The following is a 14,006-nucleotide window of genomic DNA, read 5'->3' as shown; positions in this document are numbered from 1 at the left end:
CACTAATGGGGGCATTATTAATTCTGGGTGGCACTCATGGGGGCATTACTATTACTGGGGCCATTATTAATTCTGGGTGGCACTCCTGGAGGCATTACTATTACTGGGGCATTATTAATTCTGGGTGGCACTCATGGGGGCATTACTATTACTGGGGCATTATTAATTCTGGGTGGCACTCATGGGGGCATTAATATTATTGGGAGCCACAATACCTGTTAAGCCACGCCCCCGCAACCACACGCCCTTTGGGGTATGGCTTAACTTGGCCAGTATTTTTTGTTGGGAAAGGTGGCAACCCTACCTGCAGTATATTCTGCACCTGCTGGTTCAGGTTCTCCCAATGTGGCCCCATGTTTTGTGCAGATATCCATATTGCGACATCTAACCCAGACTCCACGAGACAACCGCCCTGTGGCATCCTCCTCCATCTAGTATACTGTCAGCCAGTTCAGAACAAGAGCGCGAGCATCACGTGACCCAAACCTCTCAGGAAGTAGGGTAACGTAACGTTACACCCCTACTCTCTACGCGTGGAACGCAAGCTACTTCCGGTTCCGCGCCCTCTACCTCCATACCTATTTCCGCTGACGTTACCAGTTGCTGTACGGAAGGTGGTTCTTATTTCCTGCTGCCTCCGGTAAGATGGCGACGTTCAGTAGAAGACTCTTTTGGAGTTTCTCCCGTTTCCTCAGGTACACCGGGCGGCTTACCGAACCGACATGTTCTGCGCTATGTAATGTAGACGGTAGACCATGGTGTAGTTATGGCGTGCTCGTCCTACCTTGTGTCTGTCATGGGGGAGCTTCTTGTTTTAGTTCTGTAAGAGGTTATGTATCTACCCATGACACTTACCTCTGATGTGAGACTGTAACTCCCATCATCCCCCTGACCGGCTACTGTAGGTTGAGCATGCGCATACTGATAATGGCAGCAGTTCAGATGTCGCTGTCACACAGACTCTTCCAGCATGGCCTCAGTATTCGGTCTTTGATATCTTCCTGTCTCTGTCTCTAGACAATCCAGCCCCATATTCTACAGAAGGCACGTCTTCAGCGTCTTTAGAGGTTCATGGCGTCAAGTTCTGTCAGTGGGATTGGGGGCCAGTCTCTGTGCTATCCCAGTGGGACAGGTAATGTGGTTTTCATTTATTCAAATCGCAAAATCAACCAACAATATATTATGTAAGAGAAATGTTTTGCAGATGATCAGATCCCAGTGTGTGTAGGACAGGGATCAGCAACCCCAGGAGGGAGGGAAACCCAAAGGGAGGAGAATAACACCATGTAGATAACGCAGGAACTGATCACAGATGAGCGAGCTGTAGGGTGGGCATCACACACACTACTTCAAAGGTCAGCAACCTCTGGCTGTTGTTAAACCACAACTCCCAGCATGCTCTATTCAATTCTATGACAATTTCTAGAGCAGCTGAGCAAATGTGCATGCTGGGAATTGTAGTTTCACAAAAGCTGGAGTGCCAGAGGTTTCTGACCCCTGGTGTTGGACATCAAGTGGTGCAGAGGTACGCATCGGTCGACTCCTAGCACCTCTGCCGATCAGCTGTTTAAGGAAGCCATGTTGCTCACTTGAGCCCTGGTGAGCGCTGTGGCCTTTTCGCAGTTTACCAACCACAGCGCCGTACATTGTATAGCGACTGTGCTTGGTATTGCAGCTCAGCCCCTTTTACTTGAATGGGGCTGAGCTGCCCTTAGGTCACATGACCTAGGAAGAGGCCTAAGCGCTCACGGAGCACTGTGGTCTCTTCAAATAGCTGATCAGTAGGATACCGGGGGTCGGACCCCTCCGTTCTGATATAAGGCCCCATTCTCAGGACTGTATTTTTTGGATACGGACCCATTCATTTCAGTGGGGCTACAAAACGCAGACAGCATTCGTATGTTCATTCCGCAGTCCCACAAAAAAGATAAACGTGTCATTGTCTGTTTTGTGAACAAGAATAAGCATTGTTAGGCTACTTTCACACTAGCGTTTTTTGCGGATCCGTCATGGATCTGAAAAAAACGCTTCCATCACGATAATACAACCACGTGCACCCGTCACGAAAAGGATCCGTTTGTATTATCTGTAACATAGCCAAGACGGATCCGTCATGAACACCATTGAAAGTCAATGGGGGACATATCCGTTGTCTATTGTATCAGAGAAAACGGATCCGTCCCCATTGACTTACATTGTGTTCCAGGACGGATCAGTTTGGCTTAGTTTCGTCAGACGGACACCAAAACGCTGAAAGCAACGGAGCCAAACAGATGCATTCTGAGCGGATCCTTTTCCATTCAGAATGCATTAGGGCAAAACTGACCCGTTTTGGACCGCTTGTGAGAGCCCTGAACGGATTTCACAAATGGGAAGCCAAAACACTAGTGTGAAAGTAGCCTTACAAAGGGTCCGCAAAATACATAGGGTTGCGTGAATGCCCCCTTATCCTGAGGATAGACCATCAATATGGAAAGCCTGGAAAATGACATTTCTAGGAACTGGAGAACCCTTTATAGGTCGCCATCTGATGTATGATTTATACTAAAACACAGATTCTGCTTTTTCTCCTCATATATTCCTGAAGAGATCAGAGCCTTCACTGTCAACTGAGCATCTGATAAGAAGGGCGGCCTCCCTGGTAACAGACAGTACACAGACCCTCCTGTCACAGACAACATATGCTCTTATTGACTCCCTCACAGAATACACGAAGGTAAAAAAAATAGCAAATGATGGGACCACTGATTGTTGTATGTTTATTTTTGTTTATTATCCAGATTTTCACTTTTTGATTTATTTTGTCATCTTTTTTAAAGGAAACCTTCCCTATGCACTGAACTACAGTACTGGCTGAAAAGTTCAAAAGACGCGGATTCACAATATGTTGTTTTTTGCCTTGTCCTTTCTGCCATTCAACCACAGACTACCTGCAAAAGGCCCATGTGCCGAAACGCTTAGGAGTCCTATTTGGGACAAGCCTGAGTCTTAGGGGTCTGTTTGGGCTGACTGTGCGGTAATGCAAGTGAGTAGAAAGATAAAAATGACATATTGTGAATCTGTGTCTTCAGAGGTATTCAACCATTACTGTAATTCAGAGTGTTTTCTGTTGTGACAGATTGTATTTATCATCTTGAGGAAACTCTTTTTAGTTGGCACAGACTATTGACCCTATTAAAGATGGGGCTACACAGCGTTCTTGCCCGCGACACCCATCGTGCTACCATAGATTGCTGTGTAACAGTGCAGCTCCAAGTGGCGGGGGTTGCAGCACAACTTGTCAGGATACACTTATACACAGCCCTCTATGGTTGCATGATGGGTGTTGCTCTCAAAATCACTGTGAATAAAAGCAGAAATATGATGCTTGAGGGCATACAGTGGATATAAAAAGTCTACACACCCCTGTTAAAATGTCAGGTTTCTGTGCTGTAAAAACATGAGACAAAGATAAATCATTTCAGAACTTTTTCCACCTTTTAATGTGACCTATAAACTGTACAACTCCATTGAAAAACAAACTGAAATCTTTTAGGTGGAGGGAAGAAAACAAAAATAACTAAAATAATGTGGTTGCATAAGTGTGCACACCCTCTTATAACTGGGGATGTAGCTGTGTTCAGAATTAAGCAATCACATTCAAAATCATGTTAAATAGGAGTCAGCAACTCAGCATACACCTGCCATCAGTCAGAAGAAGGGTACAAAAGATTTTCCAAGGCATTAGATATACCATGGAACACAGTGAAGACAGTCATCATCAAGTGGATAAAATATGGCACAACAGTGACATTACCAAGAACTGGACGTCCCTCCAAAATTGATGAAAAGACGAGAAGAAAACTGGTCTGGGAAGCTACCAAGAGGCCTACAGCAACATTAAAGGAGCTGCAGGAATATCTGGCAAGTACTGGCTGTGTGGTACATGTGACAACAATCTCCCGTATTCTTCATATGTCTGGGCTATGGGGTAGAGTGGCAAGACGAAAGCCTTTTCTTACGAAGAAAAACATCCAAGCCAGGCTACATTTTGCAAAAACACATCTGAAGTCTCCCAAAAGCATGTGGGCAAAAGTGTTATGGTCTGATGAAACCAAGGTTGAACTTTTTGGCCATAATTCCAAAAGATATGTTTGTCCCAAAAACAACACTGCGCATCACCAAAAGAACACCATACCTACAGTGAAGCATGGTGGTGGCAGCATCATGCCAAGGGGCTGTTTTTCTTCAGCTGGAACTGGGGCCTTAGTTAAGCTAGAGGGAATTATGAACAGTTCCAAATACCAGTCAATATTGGCACAAAACCTTCAGGCTTCTGCTAGAAAGCTGAACATGAAGAGGAACTTCATCTTTCAGCACGACAACGACCCAAAGCATACATCCAAATCAACAAAGGAATGGCTCCACCAGAAGAAGATTAAAGTTTTGGAATGGCCCAGCCAGAGCCCAGACCTGAATCCGATTGAAAATCTGTGGGGTGATCTGAAGAGGGCTGTGCACAGGAGATGCCCTCGCAATCTGACAGATTTGGAGTGTTTTTGCAAAGAAGAGTGGGCAAATCGTACCAAGTCAAAATGTGCCATGCTGATAGACTCATACCCCAAAAGACTGAGTGCTGTAATAAAATCAAAAGGTGCTTCAACAAAGTATTAGTTTAAGGGTGTGCACACTTATGCAACCATATTATTTTATGTTTATATTTTTTCTTCCCTCTACCTAAAAGATTTCAGTTTGTTTTTCAATTGAGTGGTACAGGCTACCACTGGTGCCTCGAATCCAACCAGGGACAACATCTGCATGGATTTGTATGTTCTCGCTATGTTTGTGTGTTTACTCCAAAAATATAGGCAAATTGGCTTCCTACGAAATTGACCTTTAATATGTGTTGTGTATTGCGGTGAGCGTCTAAATGGCAGCCACTGACTTTCCCTGTGCTTTGAGTCTTTGTGAGAAAAACGCATTACAGATGTTTGTCAGTGTCTTAAAGTTATCGTGTATGTCAGGAAACCTGTACTGTTGAAAAATGTCGGTTCTCCCCATAAGAGTAACTTTTATCTTTTTATTGTTTCTGATTCAGCAACTTATGATCATAAGCTGTAGTTTTGGATGGGTATCTAATGGCATTATGTAATAACACAAAACCTCATATTACAAGGGAAGGAAATAGAGGTAGTAGATTGTGAAATCTTTTGCATAATGTAACATTTTTCATTTCCTGTAGCAATTGAACTGGTCTATAGAGCACATGCGCATTGACATTTTTCCTTATGCATATAGGCCGTGTACACACTTCTATCCATACATAAAAAATATACATCTCTTCTGGATAAGATGAACTCAAGTGAAGAAAGTGCAATTTGGCAGGTGATCATTGGGGCACGTGTGCAGGTACGTTTGGCTGAAGTTTGTTGAATCAGTACAGGGCTCCACAGGTGCAAGAAATCCAGCAGGTTGGGCTTTCTTAGCATTATGGTATTGTAAGTTACAGGTTGCAACAAGACCCCTTTCACTTTCTTTAGTTGCGATGTAGGTGTTGCCTCACTGCAATATTTGGCCATGGTCACGGTGTAGCCCTAGCTACAGCTTGTGTGAAGGGGAGATGCATACTATTCACATATGGGTTAAAAGGGTTTTTTCCGAGACCTAAATACTGATGACCTATCCTCTAGTCATCAGTATCTGATCGGTGGAGGTCTGACACTTGGGACCCCTGCTGATCAGCTGTTTGAGAAGGCTTTCCCTAGGCCATGTGACGACACGTTCATCGGTCACGTGGCATAGTCATGGCTCAGCCCCATTGGAGTAAATGGGGCCGAGCTGCAATATGAAGCACAGCCGCTATACTATGTACGGCGCTGTGTTTGGTTAGCAGGGGGAAGGCTGTGGTACTCACAGGAGCATCGGTGCCATCTAATAACAGTTGATTGGCAGAGTCCCAGATGTCAGACCCCCACTGATCAGGTACTGATGGTCATCTGTATTTAAAGGGGTTTTCCAATCACAGGCAATGGGGGCATATCGCTAGGATATGCCCCCATTGCCTGATAGGTGCGGGTCTCAGAGATGGGAGCTGGGAAAGGTGGTGGAGGGCATACTACGCATGCGCAGCCGCTCCCATTCATTTCTATGGGGCCGCTCGGCTATTTCTGTCGGCCCCATAGAAATGAATGGAAGTGGTGGCTGTGCAAGTGCGGTGCGCTCCCATTTACTTGTATGTGGAGAGCGCTTGGCAGTGGCCAGACCCTGAGAAACCCGGGGTCCTCCAGCCATCCCTCTCCACGCTCCGTTCTTGGCATAGGTACGGCTCCCAGAGGTGAGATCTGCACCTATCAGACAATGGGAGCACATCCTAGCGATATGCCCCCATTGTCTGTGATGGGAATACCCCTATAATTCTGGGAAAAACCCTTTTAAAAATAGTCCGATAAGGCCTGATTCTTGCATTCCTAGATGACCAACGACCATATAAGGATGTTTTCCACCATGTCACAGTTTTGAGGGGATAATTAAGTGATGTTTCTGTCTACACCTTCACCTAAATACTATTATAGTAATGTTTTGCTGCTTGTTGGGAAGTGTTCATCATGAAACTACCCTGCTTACGATGTGCACGGTAACATATGTGAAGCCGACTTGTGATAATTCTATCCTTGAAATTTTTTTCTTATGTAAAGATGAAAAAGTTACAAGAAGAATACCTGAAGTATGAGGCCAGCTGGGCACGTGCTGTCAGTCTTTCAGAGATGGCAGCAGAAGCTGCTTACCACGCTGGTGAGTATTCAGTGCACATTCATTTTTTTACCCTTTTAGCAAAAAGTGTTCAGTGAAAGGGGTTTTTCCCACAATACAAACTTATCCTCTTTCTACAGAATAGAGTTAGATAAGTATCTCATCGGTCCAGCTGATGGTACCACCACTGATCACAAGAACAGTAGACTCATTCTCCTGAATAAATGGAGTGGCAGGTCATAAAACCCCTTGTTCTTGTGATTGGTGATGGTCTGACCACAGGGACTGCCACTAATCAGTTACTTATCCGCTTATCCTGTGGAGAGGATATAAGTTTGTATTGTGGTCAAACTCTGTTACGTTTGTAACTTCTGTACTAGCTCAGCCCTGTCAGTCAATCTGAGTAATCTCGGGACATGTCACTTGGGTTTTCTTGGTAGAATTTTAAATAGATGTATATTAGAAAACTGTATGGAAAAAATAAATAAAAAAATGGACAATTGTGTTAGTGTAACTGTCATTTATTATTTCTTATAAGGGTCCATTCACACATCCGTAAGTGTTTTGCAGATGCGCAAAACACTGACACCGGCCATGTGCACATGGCCGGCACTATAATAGAAAATGCCTATTCTTGTCCGCTATTGTGGACAAGTATAGGAAATGTTCTATTTTATTCTGGAGCCGTGGACCGGAATCTTTTCCGGCCCCATTGAAAATGGATGGGTCCGCATTATTGCAGAACGGATCCGGACCATTCATACGGATGTCTGAATGGAGCCTTATGTGTAGAAACAGTAATAGAGAACATTTAATTCTTATATTACATTTTATTCTTTTTCATTTAGTGAACCTGTACATTTATATTAGAGAACTTTCCCTGAAATGTCCCTTAGCAGTGCTACTAAGGCATGTCTGTCTTCACAATGCACTGCAGTACTGACTGTGAAGATGGCTGTGAATTCTGCCATCACTTCCCTGTCATACATAGGATATCCATGATCCTAAATTGTACGCTATATATGCTTTCTGACATCTGTCATTTTGACACAGCCAGCGCTGACGGTGAATAATTCTTCTGTATTCCTGGCACACTGTGTAACTAACCAATCACCAGGAGATGCATAATAGCGGGCAGTAAGTGCTTGCTATTGAGAATGCAGGGAAATGGGGAGAAGCTGTTCTACAGTATATAGGTGCAGTAATATACTATAACTAACTGGAACTTTGAAGGGAAGCATACTTACCTGCCCCCTATCACTTGGTTCTGGCTCTGTGGGTCCCAAGCAGTTTTCACTGTGCTTCTGCTCCCACTTGTTAAAGGGTAACTGTCATGTTTTCATCAAAAAATTTATTTTAGCATATGTTACTACTGCAGCAGCATTATCCATAAAGAAATCTTTAGTTTCTTCACATACCACAGTTTTCCTTGAGTTTTTCCTTTAGTTACGGCTGTTTAAACATTTACAATATGAGGACCTTCTCAAGATGGCTCCTCTGCCAGTTCTCTGAGGCCAAAACTGCTTTCCCTCACTTCCCATACATAGTTGCTGTAGCCAGCAGCTCCCTGCCAGCCAATCAGATTGGATTACTGAGAGACACGCCTCCTCACTCTGAAGCCTAATACAGCCATGCAGTGTGAAGGACCGCCCCTCTTCTGTTTTAGATTAAAGGGAACCTGTCATTAACTTTATGCTGACCTCACTGAGGGCGGATTTCAGCGGTCTGTCACTCATGAGCTAAAAGTAAGTGGTTGCCGAGAACCACCGTAATCATTGTAGCCCAGGGCTTGAAAAGAGTCAAATCTACTTGAGAAGAGTCACGGTTATTCATAATGTCCTGCACTGTCACCCATCTGCTGGTGATTGGCAGTTCTCTTCTAGGGAGAAAACTAGGTAGAAGCCTGTCAGACATCAGCAGGAAGAGCAGGAGCCTATGAATAACCATGACTCTTCTCAGGTGGCCGTGACTCTTTTCCAGGCCCGGTCTGCAATGATTGTGATGTTGGTTCTCGGCAACAACTTACTTTTAACTGTTAAATGACAGACCGTTGAAATCAACTCGCCTGTCTGTACTTTATTCTGCTGTTAGTATGGACAGCATAACGTTGATGACAGGTTCCCTTTAAGTTGGGAGACAGATGAGCCCTAGCAACGGTCTTTTAAGGGAGCAGTGGAAAGGGACAGAGGACATTAATGAAAGCTGTTATTATAAGGTAATTACAGATCTTTTGACAATGATTGACAGACTAACTCAGCTATACATGCCTAGCTCTAATAAACTAGCAAATAAAATAAAAAATATGACAGTTACCCTTTAACTTCCATCATGGATGTGGTCAGGTGCGCCGCTGCAGCCAATAACTGGCCTCAGCTGTGATGTGTCCCCAAGTGGCACGTTAAGCAGCAGTGATGTGCCGCTTGGAGACATGTCACCTCTGATGCCAATAATTGACTACAGAGGTACACATGACCCCATTCATGCAAGAAGTTCACATGCAGAAACCAAAGCACAGTGAATACCGCAGGTAAGTATACTGGGAGGGGGATTTAATTTAGTTCTGGCTTGTCTAGCTTCATATTCACTGTGGAGATGAATCTGTTTCTAATGTGCAGGAGCAGACCATGCCGCTGTAACGGTAAGGAACCACATACAGTTGGTGCAGATTCAAGTGCAAGAGACCCGTGAGCTTGCTCAAAAAGCAGAGGCCCTACTGACTGCCTCTCAGTCAGAAGAAATTATGAAGACTATTACAGAAGACAAAAACCATTCACCTGATGGAGGCAGTCCTTCTGAAGAAGTTCCTGAAGCTTATATGCGTGAAGATTGAACCATTTTTTATTATTTTGTTTTTTGCTTCTCCCAAACACACAGAACAAACTACTAATTTTACGTTGTACTACTGATCGGCTATGTACTAATAATGAGGACACAGTCCCTGCTGGATTCCCTGCCAGTGAAAATGTATCTGCCTCAGAAGATCCCTCCCTGTGCTGTGATCTATTCATGGAAACTGTCACATTGTGCATCCCTTGGTGCTGAAGCCGTATATGATGTTTTCTTACTATTTCTTCTCTTCTTATAACCTATGTCCTTCCTTCACCCGCACAAGCACAGTTTGCTATAAAATGTGGGTGTTTTGCTGAAGACAATGAGGGCAGTTGCACTTATATGGTACAGTTTGTGTCCAGTCCATATGACCGCCTCACACAAGAGACTATGGGGGTCATTTATCATGACAGCCCCCCCCCCCCCCCCCCCCGCGCCTCCCTAGGCCAGAAGCTAGCTTGCACGGACGCATTTTGTGACTTTTTGAACATCTTTGTGTTTCAGTTTATACTCGTAGCATTTCTACACCACCCTTGCCACTGGGGAATGGTAGGAGCATGCACATTCACTATCATTTCCACCAGTTTCCTTGCGTAAATGACAATTGAAATCTATTCCATCCAGGGGCTGGAGTATATTTTAATCTAGGCGCACGGCGTGTTGAACGATGTGCCTAGTTTATGATGAAACCTGCACCTCGTCATAAATTAAAAGGGTATTCCCATCTTGGACATTGGGAGCATATCATTAGGATATGCCCCCAATGTTCGATAGGTACAAGTTCCACCTCCGGGATCTGCACCTATACTTACAATGGCTGCCCTCCATTTAATTTCTATGGAGCGCGCACTCGGCTATTTTTAAAAAGTCCCACAGAAATTAATGGGAAGCGCACCGCCACTCCATTCACTTCTGTAAGACTTATTATTTGGCAGTCTCATAGAAATAAATGGAGGGCGGCCACGCATGTGCGGTGCGCCCTCCAGCACATTTTGAGCTCCGTTCTAAGTATAGATGCGGGTCTAAGAGGTGGAATTCTAACAATAGGCCCCCAATGTCCAAGATGAGACCCCTTTAAGGTTGCACAGGCAATATAAAATACCTTTGTAAAATGCTGATCTTTGATAAATGACCCCCCTTTTTGGGTCTAGTGAAATTAGGAACTGATGAGCCCCTGACTGTATTTTTTCTTTCTTCTACAGCTTATGGTGTGCATTTATTGTTGTGTTCATTATGGCATAAATGAGCTGAATGCTAACCACTGGAAGTATTTTATTGATTGTTTTATTAAAATGGAAATTGTATGTGACATCTCTGCTTTAACATCTTGCTGCTTATATGCGATTTTGTAGTTGTCGGTAAAGAAAGCTGCAGTGTTTTTCACCTACACTAGGAGGCAGAACAAAGCAGACCTCATGAACATGATTTCGTCTTGTTGCAACTCCTTTTACATAGACAGCACTTAGAGAAGAATGTTTCTTGAGCGTTTGATTTAGACTAGATTGGCATGTGGGTTACTGCAGTGTGAGTACCCAGTTTGTGTAAAGGGTACAGCTTATTTTGTATGACTGAAAGCTGTTCTTTATTTATGGCATTGGCATGTGGCACACTCAAACATCTACTCAAAACTGCCCCCCCAAAAAGTGGTGTGTATGAATTGTACCAAAATTGAGCACATTTTGCACCTTCCTCAGTGTTAGTTTTTTTTTTTTTTTTTAAAGGAATTTAAAGTTATGCCAACTTTCTTTATGTGCACAATTTTTTAAACCACTGCACCATGGTTCCTAGGACTACACCATCTAAATATCCACACCCAAAAAGGAACAAAAATACAAAAAAGGGTCCAGTGTGTTTCCGGAATATAAAGGGAAAATGGGAAATAACCTACAAAACATCAGCATAAATTGTATATATTATAAATATAATAAAATTATACTTTGTATAGAAAAATACCAGTATTTCTTTGTAAAGCATTCATGTAATCCAGTATAGAGTAATAACTAAATGTATACTGTTTGTGCTGTCCGACCTGAGGATAGTATGTTATCGTACTGTATCGTGCACTGATGTCACTAGCGCCTAATGAGCTGTTGGGATGCAGTTTGCTGAAATAAAACAATTCCCTAAGCTGCAAAAGGCCTCGTCAAACCTGATTACACTTAGGCCCCTTTCACACGAGCGAGTTTTCCGTGTGGGTGCAATGCGTGATGTAAACGCATAGCACCTGCACTAATTGCTAACCCATTCAGTTCAATAGGTCTGTGTACATGAGCATTTTTTTTTTCATGCATCAGTTCTGCGTTGCGTGAAAAACGCAGCATGTTCTATATTCAGCGTTTTTCACGCAGCCCTGGCCCCATAGAAGTGAATGGGGCTTCAGTAAAAAAACGCATTGCATCCGGAAGCAAGTGCGGATGCAATGTGTTTTTCACTGATGGTTGCTAGGAAATGTATGTAAAGCTTCAGTTTTTTTTTATCACGCGTGTGAAAAACGCATTGCACCCACGCAGAAAAATATGACTGAACTTGCTTGCAAAATGGTGCGAGTTTCACTGAACGCATCCAGACTTAATCCGTCACGCTCGTGTGAAAGGGGCCTTAGGCTGCTTGTACATGTGGCCCCGGTCGTGAGATATGCATGCATCTAACCATTAATTGCCAGGCTGCACCTGTAATGCTCATCTGGCACCTGCTTAGCAGAATGTACAGGTGCAATCCAGCAATTAGCAGTGTGCTGCATTGTGTACTCGCAGCCTTGTGGTGTGTTCCCACGATGGTGATAAACAGCTGTGTTGGCCGATTTCAGATCCAATTGAAGTCTATGGGGGCTATTTTTTATTTTTTTTATGGCCAGTGAATAGCGGCCCCCAAAAAGTAGGACTCAATTGAATTCAATGGGCTTGTTTTTAACAGCGAGGTATGCCCTTGCCTGTACAGTGTTTATGTATAATCTGATTTTATTAAAGTTTTATCAATGCAATTCTCGTATAGTTAAGCAAAAGACAAGTAACACACTAATCTGTATATAGATATGTAGAGTCGTTGGCGCTGGCAGCAGCCGCTGAGCGTTTCTCTCACTGCGCCTGTGCCAAATACTGAACGGTGCAAGATTTACACTGCACCCACAGTCGGCGGGAGGAGAGCAGCGCTGCCCTGGCCCTGTCAATCAAGAGAAGAAGGCCATGAAAAGGCGGGCAAACGGAGCCTCCCGGCAACACCCCCACCCCACGCTCCTAGAGGCTAATTAGCATATTATAAAGTTTGTTTTTCTCAATAAAGGCTTTAGGCAGTGAGATGGCACTAATAAGGAGTCACACTGAAACCAGAGGATTCTAATAATTAATGCGATTTATTGAACATAGTCTAAATCAGTGGGGCCCAACCATTTTTCATCTGAGGGCCGCACTAGACTTGGTATAAATTTTGCGGGCCGGAACCAGGTAGCTTTGCCAGAAAGAAATGCAAATGCTATGAGGGGGCACGTGTGAGAATTACTACTGTGAGGAAGGCACATATCAGGGTATAACTACTGTGAGGGGGCACGAGTGAGCATTACTACTGTGAAGAGGGCACATATCTGGCATAACTACTGTGAGGGGGCACATCAGGGCATTACTGTGAGGAGGGCACATATCTGGGCATAACTACTGTGAGGGGGCATGTGATGTATACATGTGTGTAATGTATGTAGTGCAGTATGTGATGATCACACACTGCACTACATACATTACACACATGTATACATCACATACTGCGCTGTCACCTTCTTGTTTGATTCTACCTTGATGTCTGGTCTTTAGGCTTCCGTCAGATCCTCCACCGCCATGCTTGCGCCGTGTGCCTGACACCACCAGGAGCTGGCCCCTCCTCCTTTCATCTCCCGCCGGCTTCTCCTACAGCAGGGCGCTCTATCGCTCCAGTGCCCGCCCAATCTTAACAATCAGGGGCGTAGCTAGAAATGACTGGGCCCCATAGCAAAAAAACTTATGGGCCTCCCCTCCCGGATCTCCCACCCCCACATACCTATTGGACCTCCCACCCCTTCCAGAGCTCCCACCCAAACACCCATCCAGGACCTCCCACCCCAACGTCCCCCTAAGTGTCCTCCACAGATCCCCCCCCCCTTCAGTGTCCTCCACAGATCCCCCCCTTCAGTGTCCTCCACAGATCTCCCCCCCCCCCTTCAGTGTCCTCCACAGATCTCCCCCCCCCCTTCAGTGTCCTCCACAGATTTCCCCCCCCCCTTCAGTGTCCTCCACAGGCCTACCATAGCATGGTGTGAGACGCGTCTCTGTGCGCTCCTGCCACTATCCTGTTTCAACCTCCTGACAGGCACAGTCTGCCAGACGTGGACACACTGAAAGGGGTCAGAGGGAGAGAGGAATATGGATTAATATTTACTGGCAGCCCTGATTGTCATTTGATTCACCTTTTGGCATGCACATCAG

At 44.5% G+C, this 14,006-nt stretch overlaps 1 protein-coding gene across 1 annotated transcript; it reads left to right on the top strand.

Moving 5' to 3' along the window:
* Positions 1-556: 556 nt before the first annotated feature.
* On the top strand, positions 557-10,018 carry DIABLO (diablo IAP-binding mitochondrial protein). Its single transcript, XM_040416154.1, has 6 exons — positions 557-695; positions 1,018-1,132; positions 2,588-2,716; positions 5,278-5,388; positions 6,675-6,771; positions 9,345-10,018. Exons 1-6 carry the CDS (start codon positions 646-648, stop codon positions 9,557-9,559), a joined length of 717 nt encoding a protein of 238 aa, XP_040272088.1. The 5' UTR covers positions 557-645; the 3' UTR covers positions 9,560-10,018.
* The last annotated feature ends 3,988 nt before the right edge of the window (positions 10,019-14,006 follow it).

Source organism: Bufo bufo, chromosome 2 (assembly GCF_905171765.1).
Source record: "Bufo bufo chromosome 2, aBufBuf1.1, whole genome shotgun sequence".
NCBI classification, from domain to species: Eukaryota; Metazoa; Chordata; class Amphibia; order Anura; family Bufonidae; genus Bufo; species Bufo bufo.
This window is presented reverse-complemented; position numbering and strand designations above follow the sequence as displayed.

Excerpts from the sequence above, each read along its gene's own strand:
- DIABLO (XM_040416154.1), top strand. The coding sequence starts at position 646 with ATGGCGACGTTCAGTAGAAGACTCTTTTGGAGTTTCTCCCGTTTCCTC. Across the intron at positions 696-1,017 it reads AGTTTCTCCCGTTTCCTCAG|ACAATCCAGCCCCATATTCT; the intron begins GTACACCGGGCG and ends CTCTGTCTCTAG. Across the intron at positions 2,717-5,277 it reads CCCTCACAGAATACACGAAG|GCCGTGTACACACTTCTATC; the intron begins GTAAAAAAAATA and ends TTATGCATATAG.